The sequence below is a fragment of the Gadus chalcogrammus genome, chromosome 9 (assembly GCF_026213295.1).
Source record: "Gadus chalcogrammus isolate NIFS_2021 chromosome 9, NIFS_Gcha_1.0, whole genome shotgun sequence".
In the NCBI taxonomy this organism is placed as follows: Eukaryota; Metazoa; Chordata; class Actinopteri; order Gadiformes; family Gadidae; genus Gadus; species Gadus chalcogrammus.
The window spans coordinates 23,716,496-23,729,154 of NC_079420.1; the positions used below are offsets into that span (position 1 = coordinate 23,716,496).

At 46.8% G+C, this 12,659-nt stretch overlaps 1 protein-coding gene and 1 long non-coding RNA gene across 2 annotated transcripts in view; both read left to right on the top strand.

The window, feature by feature from the left end:
* Positions 1-656: 656 nt before the first annotated feature.
* On the top strand, positions 657-8,799 carry LOC130388586 (uncharacterized). Its single transcript, XR_008896440.1, has 3 exons — positions 657-744; positions 4,729-4,902; positions 8,632-8,799. It is a non-coding gene; the product is annotated as an uncharacterized LOC130388586 (long non-coding RNA).
* Positions 8,800-11,046: 2,247 nt separating this feature from the next.
* Positions 11,047-12,659, top strand: part of LOC130389748 (guanine nucleotide-binding protein G(i) subunit alpha-1) — a 34,623-nt gene continuing 33,010 nt past the window's right edge. Inside the window, exon 1 of the mRNA XM_056599681.1 lies at positions 11,047-11,474. Within this exon, the coding sequence (XP_056455656.1) occupies positions 11,357-11,474 (118 nt within the window). The 5' untranslated portion in view covers positions 11,047-11,356. The remainder of the gene's footprint in view (positions 11,475-12,659) is intronic.

A 12,659-nucleotide genomic window follows, 5' to 3' on the forward strand; every position in this document is an offset into this window, starting at 1 on the left:
AAGTGACTCTATGCTAAGAGGCATGGGAGACGCAGTAGGCCTAAAGCAGAAGAAGAGAAGAAAATAAAAGAAAATGGATAATAATGGATACCAATTCCAGAAACATAATGATTTTAATCTAAATTAATTCATTTATTGCTGGTGAGTAAGCACATAATATACACCATAAGAAAATAAAATGCTAACTTCACATTAAGAAGGACTGGGGGGCAGTTAATTTCAACATCCACATAAGTTCAGCCTCTTTTTTATTCACATGTGAAATGGGATTCAAGCAGCGGCGGACCCAGACTTTGTGTACATCTGGGGCTTAGCCCTGAGGGGAGTCTGGGGGTCCTCCCCCCGAAAAATTCTAAGATCCGATTTCCTGCATTCTAGTCCATTTTAGGGTGACCTGGGCATTTGCAAATCCTAAATACCTTCTTATTCATATCCTACATTTTCAGTTGCAGGGTCTGCTCAAGACAATACTATTTAATGGAAAGAAACAATCACGACTTAAATATTGAATTCCAGAGATTTTTATATAAACTACAATGACAAAATTGAGACCTGTAAATTTGATGACAAACTTTCAGTAGATTCAAAGTAGGTTTGCAGAGATTGATTGTTTGTTTGTTCGCTTTTTTGTGTTTCAGAAGTGATGTCAGTGCTGTCTTTTCCTATGTTTGAAAGGAAGCACCCTTTCATCTCTCTTTAACCCGATGACATTCTCCACAAAGGTTAAGGAAAGGTGGCATAAAGGTAAGAAGATTTGACTCTCGGAATTGGGCCCAACTCTTTGTTGGGGAAACTTTGAAAACCTATGCAAGAATTCTGTATGTCTAGGATGTACTTTTTAAGATTCCTTCAAGTGCAACACTTCTTACAGACACATGCTGATTGGGATGTAATACAAATCATTGTTGACAATGAAAGGAACAATTAAAAATAACCTGATATCCCATTTTTACAGACGGCTTCAAGATTATGTAATTGGAAGCACTTTGAATACGAAACAGAAATGGGAATTAGAAATTAATGTTATCACAGATGAGATGTGGGAAAATTCACTTAGGCCCAATCCTATTTCCACCCCTTCTCCCTCCCCCTTCCCCTTCCCCTTCCCCTTCCCCCTTTCCCTTGCCCCTCAATGCAGAGGGGTAAAACGTTCCCCTAAGAAATGAGACACCCCTCCATTACGTTGCATCATCGTCGCTTGAAGCTCGCAGACTGCTATGGGGCGGCAGTAGCTCAGGAGGTTGAGCGGGTTCGCTGGTAACCGCAAGGTTGCAAGTTCAATCTCCGGCTCCTCCTAGATGGAGGACCTAGAGTGTCGAGGTGTCCCTGAGCAAGGCACCTGAGCAAGAGCAAGGCACCGGCGCTCCACGGCGGCCAGCGCCAGCAGGAGGACCGCCCACTCCGAGGAGAAGACGGCCAGGGCGCCCACAAGGCACCCATCCATGCAAAGGCCATCGCCTTTGCATGGATGGGTGCTCGGTGTGTCAATATACACATATTCACACACCGATGGCGGAGTCAGCCATGCAAAGGCCATCGCCTTTGAATTGCTGACTCCGCCATCGGTGTGTGAATATGTGTATATTGTAAAGCGCTTTGGGTGGCCACTGGTTACAGAAAAAGAGCTATCTAAATGCAGTCCATTTACCATGTCAACAGAGGCCCAAGAGTAGGCGTGTTTCAGATCAAGCATACGTTGCGTTGCCTCACATAACATAATGAATTCTGGGATAAAAACGTCAGAAATGCTGGTGATACCTTCCCTATGCGACATGTCACATGGCTTTATAAACTCACGGGACTCCTAGGTAACGCCCGCCACCTGCTTTTCTGTGCATATGCTCTTTCAAATAAAGAGCATATATAATATGATAATATTATTAATGCGATAATATCATTATTAATGATATTATTATTAATAATATAATATATAATAACAAGAGCGCCAAAAGCTTGCATGGATAGTTCAAATGTAATTGACCTTTATGTCACGTGTTATGTCGAGCTCAGAGATGCAATGTCAGTTTATGACTGAGTCAACTTTACAGCATGAGTATGAATGATAACTAGTAGTATTAGTTATAATAATAATAATAATAATAATAATAGTAATAATATCAGTCTTGCATAGCGCATTTCTAGGACCCAATGCGCTTCACAAAAGAAAAAATAAAGTAAAAGGGCTCAGAAAAACAAAACAGAATAAAAAAAAAGGATTCATGACAGCTGCCATATTTGCTGGCCGGCTTCTCCTCAAAGCCCTCCCTTTAAAGTGTGGTCCTTTTGAAGCTTAATTTCAAGGGCTACGGAGCTCTACGTCTTGGTCCTAGCCCTTAACCCAAATAAGAATTGTGACAGCCCTACCCCTTCAAAAACAAGGGGGAGGGCTAAGGGTAAGGGGTGGAAATGGGATTGGGTCTTAATGGTCATGAATCAACCAGCAGCCCGACCTGGAGGGAATTTGAGTATAAAACTAAAATGCTGGCAAGATACAACACCACAGAATTATGCTGGAGACTGAAGAGAATGTGGGAAGATTGGAGACCATTCTCACATTTTCTGGGACTGCCTCAATCTTGTTCAGTGCTGGAGAGACATTCAGCTTGGGATCAAACTAATTGGGGTAGACCTGCCACTAGAGCCAGACGTTTTTATTTTGGGATATTTTATTTAATCTGGGTGTTGCTATTGATCACAAAAATATGATACCTGTGTTATGGAGGAATGTTAATCAACCAACAGTCCAACCATGGAGGGTAAGAGTAAAAAATGGAAAAGATGGACTGTTAAATGGGCACCTGTAATACAACAGCTACAGAGACTGATTAGGGACACAAAGGACCAATCCCGTTGCACCCCTTGGCCCATACCCTTAAGCCTACCCCTACCCCGTAACCCTACCCCTCAACCCTACCCATACGAAATGGGACGACAGGCCTTCAAGACCCAGTTATAGTACGTCATTAGTAGCCGTTGACGGGGTTTCGACTTTATTTGTACTTGATGTTTTTGATCTTTTGATACAATATCTGTCTCTGGAATGTCTGTGGAATCCCACAAGGGAGCAGGACCATTTAAGCTGTAAAAACCGCACATAGCCACAAGATGGCAGTACCGTCACAAATACAAGGAAGTAGGGGGCGGGGGCTCATCACCATAACCAATCAGAGCACGTTTTACGTCATAGGGGCCACGCCTGCCAGGTGTGTATGGTAAGAACACAGCGCCAACAGGCAGACGATCTAGTCTAGAGGCAGCTCATCTATTAGATGAGGAACGCTCCAGGCAGGCCTGCTAAGCGTATCTCCAGGGCCGTCGATAAGGGGTGAAAGGTGATGACGATTCAGGGGGCCCACAGCCCAGGGGGGGCCCACAAAAAAAAAAAAAAAAAAAAAATTTATTCTAAATTATTATTATATCACCAGCCCATAGTACTTCCATAGTACACCACCCCCCCCCCCCCCCCCCCCCCCCCGTCAACAATTGCTTTCCCCGGTCAACAATGTGCTCCTTCCACCCCCCCCCCGTCAACAATTCAGCGCAGGGGGGCCCATCAGTAAATCTTGTCTAGGGGCCCAGGAATTGTAGCAACGGCCCTGCGTATCTCCACACGTGCATATACATTTCCTGACCATTTAGAGCCGTATAGGTTATGGGGAGAAGTTCTAATTGGATCCTGTAAGTTACAGGGAGCCAGTGATGGAAGCAGAGTATAGGGGTGATATTGGCATGTCTGTTTGATTTAGTTAGTAGCCTAGCAGCAGCATTTTGAATGGATTGGAGGCGGTGAAGGACAGATTTATTAAGTGGAGATGGAGAGTGAAAACTTACAAGACTTCCGCGTTTTTACGCAAAAAATGTATCTGGGTGGACCGGGGCTTAGACTCTGTTCAAATCCTTTCACTTGATATGAGCCATTTCACATTTCTCTTAAAAGTCTTAACCTAAGTAGTTTAACTAAAACACATAAGAGCGGGGGAAGGTGCTCTATTGATCGGCAGGGGACTGTGACCTTTACAAGACCTTTACTGACCTTTCACTCAGACCATTGACGTGCTCCCACCCAGTCGGACGTTGACCTTACTTTGATTGAAGTATTATGGAAAATAATTGTCACTGAAAAACAGTGAAACACAATAAATGGTATCAGAGCAGGCCATGTAGGCATGGGTGAAGATTTGGATAAATTATATTTAATTTATGAGCAAGCCTCCATGATATTATAACCCACTTGTTGATTAATTAGCCTATAGGCCAACAGGGACTTCGACTGTGGCATTTCGAATTGCTTGTCATGATTATCTTGTGTCCCCAAAAAAAGGGGACACATTTAAAAAAAAAAAGCCAAGAATACAAATAGGAAAAGGTCAAAATCTTAACATAAACATGCATTTGGGTAGGATATTGTAATCATACACTGTTTGGTCAATAGATGCTAATCAGTAGCCGATAGACATAATAATTAACATATGCCATACAATATATTAGAAAATAGATATTAGAAAATAGTCCCACTTTGTGGACAGGAACAAGAAGTGCTTGTTCCTGTCCACAAGAAGTCATCGTTAAAATTCATTGTGGGGGGACGTGTGACTTCTGGCCTGCAGGGGGAGTATGGGCAGGTTGGGGGCGCACCGGATCGGCTGGGGAGATTGGACCTGATTGCAAGCAGGTGTCAGCACTCAGGCCAATCAGGGAGTGTTTGTATGTGCCTGCTTTGTGTTGTAGGGAGAAGGAAACCAGGAGCGAACGGACCACAGAGATCCAGAGCGAGTGGAGTTCATATCAAGAACACACAAAGAGACGACGCACCAGGCGCTTTTGGACTCGGGCTGCATGCAGACCATGATCCACCAGCGTCTGGTGCGGTTCGAGGCATTGGTGGAGGCGCTGAGCATTTCGGTGAGGTGTATACACGGGGATGTGCACGAGTATCCTTGGTCCCTATCGAAATTCGTTGTGGGGGAACAAAATATAGTGTCAAGGCGGCGGTTAGCTCAAGCCTCACGCATCCCCTGATTCTTGGGTTGGATTGGGCGGGGTTTTCACAGGCAGTTAGGGGGACTACGGGGATGCGGACACGACAGGTAGGGACATGTAAGTCATATGCTGTGTTCTGCGCCGAGGCGGGGGTGTCCGACGCTGCTCAGGGATCGGGGGAGGGGAGTGGGTCCTCACCCCGAGGTCCCAGCGCCGAGGTTCCCACCGGTGGAGGATTTCCCCCTCGAGCAGTTTCGCGACGCCACATTGAGCTCGGCCTACGACCAAGTGATAGTTATTGATGGGAGTCGGGTCCGGCCGGACACGGCGCTAACTTACCCACACTTTATGGTGGTAAGGGATAGGCTTTATCGGGTGAGTCCTGAGTCCTGAGTGAGGAGGTTGTCACCCAGTTGCTGGTACCCAGGAGTCGCCGGGAAATGGGTTTCCAGGCGGCGCATTATAATCCAATGGCGGGCCATTTGGGGTACGATAAAACACTTAACCGGATAATGGCCCGGTTCTATTGGCCGGGCATTTGGGCGGAGGTGCGCAGGTGGTGCGCATCCTGCCCCGAGTGCCAGTTGGTGAATCCCCCGGCCGTCCCCAGGGCTCCTTTACGGTCCCTTCCCCTGGTGGAAGCCCCCTTCGACCGCATTGGCATTGACATTATCGGGCCATTAGAACGTTCCGCACACGGGAATCGATTTGTGTTAGTCCTGATCGACTACGCAACCCGATACCCAGAAGCAATTCCGTTGCGCAACATCTCCGCGAAGAGTGATGTGCAGGCATTGTTTCATGTCATATCTCGGGTGGGAATCCCGAAAGAGATTCTCACTGACCAGGGCACCAATTTCATGTCATGCACGATTAGGAAACTTAACGGGTTGTTGAAGGCCAAGGCCATTCGCACAAGCGTCTATCACCCAGCCACGGACAGCTTGTGTGAGAGGTCCAACCGGACGTTAAAGTCCGGTTGGACCGTAAGTTCGTACACGAGGATGCTCGAAATTGGCATCAATGGCTAGACCCTCTGTTGTTTGCAGTCCGGGAAGTGCCCCAGGCTTCCACAGGGTTTTCCCCATTTGTTACTTTATGGGCGCAAGCCCAGGGGCGTCCTGGACCTCATTAAAGAAAACTGGGAGGAGGGGTCCAGTGACAGCAAAAACGAAATCCAGTACGTCATGGACTGGCGTGCAAAGATTCACTCACTAGGGGTATTGTCACGTGAGCACTTGCACCGAGCCCAGGAGAGTCAGAGACGCCTGTATGACAGAGGGACTAGTACTGGTACTGCTGCCCACCTCTAGCACCAAATTACTCGCGAAGTGGCAAGGGCCCTTCGTGGTCACGCGGCGAGTCGGGGACGTGGATTACGAGGTAGCGCGTTCGGACAGGGGCGAAAACAAACAGGTTTACCACATCAACCTCCTGAAGAGGTGGAACGATGTGGTCCCTGTCGAGTTTGCGTCGACGCTGCCGGAGAGAGAAGAGCTCTGGCCGGAAGTCCCGGGCCCAGGACCCATCCCTCCGGTAGGTCGGGGCGAGGACCTCTCAAGGAGTCAGGCGCGGGACGTTGCCGGCCTGCAACTCCGGTTCGCCAACGTCTTTTCGCCCCTGCCCGGTCGCACCCCGTTAATTACTCACGATATCGAGACACAGCCCGGGTTAACGGTGCGGACACGTCCCTACAGACTGCCCGTCCACAAACAAGATGTGGTGCGGCACGAATTGGCAACCATGTTAGAGTTGGCTGTGGTCGAGGAGTCTCACAGCGACTGGTGCAGTCCCGTCGTTCTTGTGGGGAAGCCGGACGGGTCTGTCCGGTTCTTTGTGGACTATTGTAGGGTGAACGCGGTCTCGACGTCCGACGCATACCCAATGCCTCGGATCGACGAGCTCGTGGACCGGCTTGGCATGGCCACCTATTACACGACTCTGGACTGCACGAAGGGCTACTGGCAGATTTCGCTGTCTCCTGCAGCCCGGGAAAAAACGTCCTTCTCCACTCCGCTCGGTCTATACTAATTCAAGGTGCTTCCGTTCGGGTTGTTCGGGGCCCCGGCCACGTTTCAGCGACTGATGGACCGGGTGTTACGGCCCCACGCCGCGTATGCTGCTGCCTACATTGATGACATCGTCATCTATAGTGGAACTTGGGAGCAGCATGTGCGGCAGGTGCGGCTGTCCTTCAGTCGCTGAGACGGGCGGGGCTCACGGCCAACCCGAGGAAGTGCGTGATCGGGCGGAGGGAGATCCAGTATCTGGGGTACCACCTGGTGGGGGGGAAGGCTCGGCCACAGGTCGCTAAGACCACGGCTGTGGCCGCCTCCCCTCGACCCAGGACCAAAAAGGGGGTGAGGCGGTTCTTGGGGCTGGCAGGGTACTACCGGCAGTTCGTGCCGCACTTCTTGGACCTGGCCAGCCCCTTGACCGGCCTCACCCGTAAGAGGGCCCCAGATACTGTTCAGTGGTCGGAGCCATGTCAGGTGTCGTTTGAGGCTTTTAAAACAGCCCTCTGTGGGGAGTCCTATGTGCTCCTAATTTTGATCTCCCTTTCTTCCTGCAGACGGACGCGTAGGATAGGGGGTTGGGTGCAGTCCTGACCCAGTAGGTGGAGGGGGTCGACCACCCGGTGCTGTACCTGAGCCGGAAATTATCAGACCGGGAAGGTCGGTACAGCATGTGGCGAAGGAGTGTCTCGCCATCCGGTGGGCGGTCGGCGCCCTTCGCTACTACATGCTGGGGCGCGCGTTCACCCTCTACTCCGACCACGACCCCTCCAGTGGCTCCACCGCATGGACGTCAACTAGGGTGACCAGATTTGAGTTTGTGAAAAAGAGGACACTTCGTCGCGGGGGGGGGGGGGGGGGGGGGGGGGGGGGGGGCGAAAACATGGGTATTTTTTCTTTAGTTCGTCCGTGAACTTACATTTACGTTTAGGCATGGCTGCAGACAGTGGCGATCCTAGGTCCAATTGCGCCCCGGGCAAGATTGTTGACGGGGGGGGGGGGACAGACTCTCTCTACAGTCAGCTCGCGCAAGAAGGTGGAACGTAAGGGAGATACCATTTCCAGAACTTGGAAGGCCGTAATAACCATGGACATATACAATGGTAATAACTAGTAGGTTATGTGAAAGACCCAGAAACACAAATATGCGACGAGGCAAAAAAAAAAAAAAAGATAATAACAATAATATTTTTTTTTTTTTTTTTTTGCGACGAGGCAAAATACCGGACGTTTTTGGAATCCCTGCCGGACGCATTTTTTAGGTCTCGAAAAGAGGACATGTCCGGGAAAAAGAGGACGTCTGGTCACCCTACGTCAACGCGAGGATCACCCGGTGGTACCTCGCGTTGCAACCCTTAAATTTCCGGGTCGTGCACAGGCCTTGGGCGCAGATGGCCGTGGCGTACTTCCTCTCCCGCTCTGGGGGGGGAGTGAGTTGGCGGCCGGATGGGACCCCGGCCTGTGTCGGGCGGTGGGGGTGTGTTGGGGGACATGCGACGTCTGGCCTACAGGGGGAGTATGGGCAGGTTGGGAGCGCACCGGATCGGCTGGGGGGATTGGATCTGATTGCAAGCAGGTGTCAGCACTCAGGCCAATCAGGGAGTGTTTGTACTTATGTGCCTGCTTTGTGTTGTAGGGAGAAGGAAACCAGGAGAGAACGGACCACAGAGATCCAGACAGAGTGGAGATCATATCAAGAACCCACAAAGAGACGACTCTTGGAGAACCTTTGTTATAGTTTGTTCTAGAGTATTTTTGTTCTCCTTCTAAAGACAATAAAACGATCTCCCGCTGAGGGACGACAACTCTGCCTGCTCGCACTCATTTGAACCCACTACATTCATATAGTTGATTATAGATTTAGAAATGTAGGCATATCTGATCGAAGGACAACTTACAATGGTATTTGCAAAATACAGATACAGACTCTACCACTCTCAGTTTAGTTGAAGAGGTTTGGGAAACAAACTTTTAGATTGCAGTGCTAAAAAATGTATCAAGCAGAAATAATAATTAAGCGAACAATGATTATAAAAGGAAATACAAATGTTGTAAATGATTAAATTAGTTTCAGATAATAGGAGGGATGTGGAACCTTAGTGTTGCCTTTGAGATCCAATCAACCCTCTGGTCAACCCTCTGATCAACCCTCTGGTCAACCCTCTGATCAACCCTCTGGTCTGGTCAACCCTCTGATCAACCCTCTGGTCTGGTCAACCCTCTGGTAAACCCTCTGATCAACCCTCTGGTCAACCCTCTGGTCTGGTCAACCCTCTGGTCAACCTCTCTGATCAACCTCTCTGATCAACCCTCTGGTCTGGTCAACCCTCTGGTCAACCCTCCGGTCAATCCTCTGATCAACCCTCTGGTCAACCCTCTGGTCAACCTCTCTGATCAACCCTCTGGTCAACCTCTCTGATCAACCTCTCTGATCAACCCTCTGGTCAACCCTCTGGTCAACCCTCTGGTCACCTCTCTGATCTTATGGCTTATCAACATGGGAATGACCCCCACTCACACCGTAGGGAGCTCAGCAGGCGTCATGGAGATCATAAAGCGCCGGTCCATACCACTCAAGCAGGCGTCATGGAGACCATAAAGCTGTAGCTGTCCATACCACTCAAGCCACTAAAGGTTGCAATCGGGAAACCAAAATAAAATATAAATATAAATACAAATGTGTATACATTAGGTTGTAGTATTATTCACTAGTGGTAGCAGTGTATATGGCAGTAAAATGACTGAATGAGGGTGGAATTACACTTCCTATTGAGGCATGTGTATGAATGACACGTGCAATATTGTGCAATAATAGGCACCAATCCGAGGCAGAAATAACAGGGTTAGGGGTCCATGCAATTATTATACATATTTTTTAAACATCTTTCTGAAGCAAAATCATCCATAAAAAGACATGATTGTTTCCATAAATGTATTAAAAACCTTGTTAGAACATGTCCACACTGTACATATGAGCACATAGGATTGAATTATGGGCCTGGTTTGCATGATGGAGGGGCCATCTGCAATGGAAATGTCCATGTAAAGTGAAGAGGTAAGCGGTGACCACAACTCCATTCCAATAACAACCCGATTAAGACACAACCATTAGCACGACACTAGCTGAACACAATGCATTCCATATTAGGAACAATGTTGCGTCTGCTAAATTAATTAACAATTTCATAAATGGATGGATGAAGTACATTTATTTAATTTATTTACATTATTGTTACTTTCATTACACTTACATCCATGCAAATGTTATTATTACAAAAATCTATGCAAAGAATTGGGGTGCATTAATATATATGTCGGCAAACTTTTTCAGGGTCAAAACTAAAAGAATGAAATGTGTGTTCTTTGTTTCAGCCTCAGATGCTCTTAGGGCTGGAGCAGGAGATGATCTACCGCACAACATTTACATCTCTGGATGTGGTACTCAAATGGATCACCACAGTTTTAAATCTTTCCTTTGGATATTACCAACTCTTTTGGGAATAACCGGACAACCATTTCTGTGTCATCATGACTTTAAATAAGCACATATAATGAAAAAAGTACATCTGTTGCATTGTACACTTGAAAAGTTGAAATACTCCCTGATTGACTTGAGTAAACTGGCTGACTGAATGTATCTATAACTGATCCAAATACTAACACACAATATCTCCTTTAGTTGAACTTCAAATCCAAGTGTCAGACTGTTTGCTGTAAACCATTATAAACCTTTTTGAAAGGCTTTTGTTATGATATCATATTACTGGCAGTGTTGTTACTGTGTTTTTTTCGTTAAATGTTCTTCAAATGCACATTGTAAAACGACTTAGTGAGGAGTGTGAGAGATTCAAAACTGTACTTCTTTGGGTCCTCGCTCATAAAGACAAACATGCGCATATATATACATGTGTGTATATCTCCACATATTAATACAATCCTGTCATTTTTTATTGAAATGCACTCTGTGCTCGATGACTTGATTTGCATCAGATGCACCACGTGCTCCAGTCCTCAGGGGTGTGCAGGGTGTTGGTATCTACCGCGCAGGCGCAGCTAAATGTACCCTAAAGAACAGGAAATGAGCATTCAACACATCTCCAATAACGACATGTCGCCTGCTTGAACAGCCCCATTTCTAAATTATAACGTTGTTTTTTTTGGCAAACATCTATTACTAACAATATACATATAGCGTGAACATACGTGGCTATTGAAGTTTGATTCCAAAAGTCTCGACTGTGAACGAAGTGTTTTTCCGTGAGCAGGGCGTGTTGGAGTGTGTTTGGGGACTCCTCGTTAGATGTTAGCTGGTTAGCTCCGGTTCGTTACTTTCTTTGGGGTTTGATCTTCGGGGTTTGAAGATGGGCTGCACGCTGAGCACGGACGACAAGGCGGCGCAGGAGCGCAGCAAGATGATCGACAGGAACCTGCGGGACGACGGAGAGAAGGCGGCCCGGGAGGTGAAGCTTCTTCTGCTGGGTAAGAGACGGTCTGGTCTACTTCATGGAGGAATAGGGGGTCTGGTCTACTTCCTGGAGAGAGATGGGGTCTGGTGTACTTGCTGGAGAGGGAGGGGTACGGGGTCTGGGTCTACTTGTTGGAAAGAGAAGGAGTGTGAGGCGACTTGCTGGAGAGCGGGGTCTGGGTCTACTTGCTGGAGAGGAAGGCGGTCTGGGTCTACTTGCTGGAGAGGGAGGCGGTCTGGGTCTACTTGCTGGAGAGGGAGGCGGTCTGGGTCTATTTTCCCGCAGACCATAGATGAGAACGTCAGGCTGTGTTATTTAATCACAATTTGAGGATTTTGTATCATCAATGATAAAGAAATTAACTTATGCGTATTGGATTTGAAAACACTAAGTGGAGTCATTATGCTCATGGGCGGGTAGTGAAAAGTTGGGCTGGAGTATTTTCTTCTGGATAGCATATTAGCCACCGAGAGCTACACTAGTGTAACACAGTTAGATATATTGAAACAGAACATATACATGAAACAGGATTAAATTAAAGATATTCATGAAACGGAGTTAATTAAAGATATTCATAAAACAGGGTTCAATTAGAGATATACCTGATACAAGTTAAATACAAGATGTAATGATGCAGGGTTAAATTAAAGACATACATGATAAAGGGTTGAATCAAAGATGTACATGATGCAGGGGTTAAAAATATCCATGATACAGGGGGATAGCCCAGTGGCCATCGGCTTAAGACGAGGTTGGGTTTTTAGATCAAATTAATACAGAGTTAAAAGGTCAGCTACTAATGCATCTCGCATCAAACTTGTGCGTTGTAAACGTGTTTAAGATTATCAATTGCGTTTTGTTAACTATCTTAAAGCTACTATTTTGTAAATTCCAATAATGTTACATTCTGTTTTGAAGTCAACCATTAGCTGCCTTCTTGAATGTAAAACCATTAGTCTGAATTTAAATCTCAAACTCTGTCTCATGAGTGTATCAGTCGTTCAGTTATGGAGCGTTTGATATCCGATACGGTTTTCCCCGATTCCTCATTAAAGTGCGTATTGGAAGTTAATGTTTTTGAAAATATGTATGCATAACATTCTCTGAAAACTGCTCTTTGAAATTAAAATGCAGGATTTTATCAGTTTAAAAAAGTATATCGGCAAAAAATCCAGTTTAAAGTGACTATTTTGAGCAA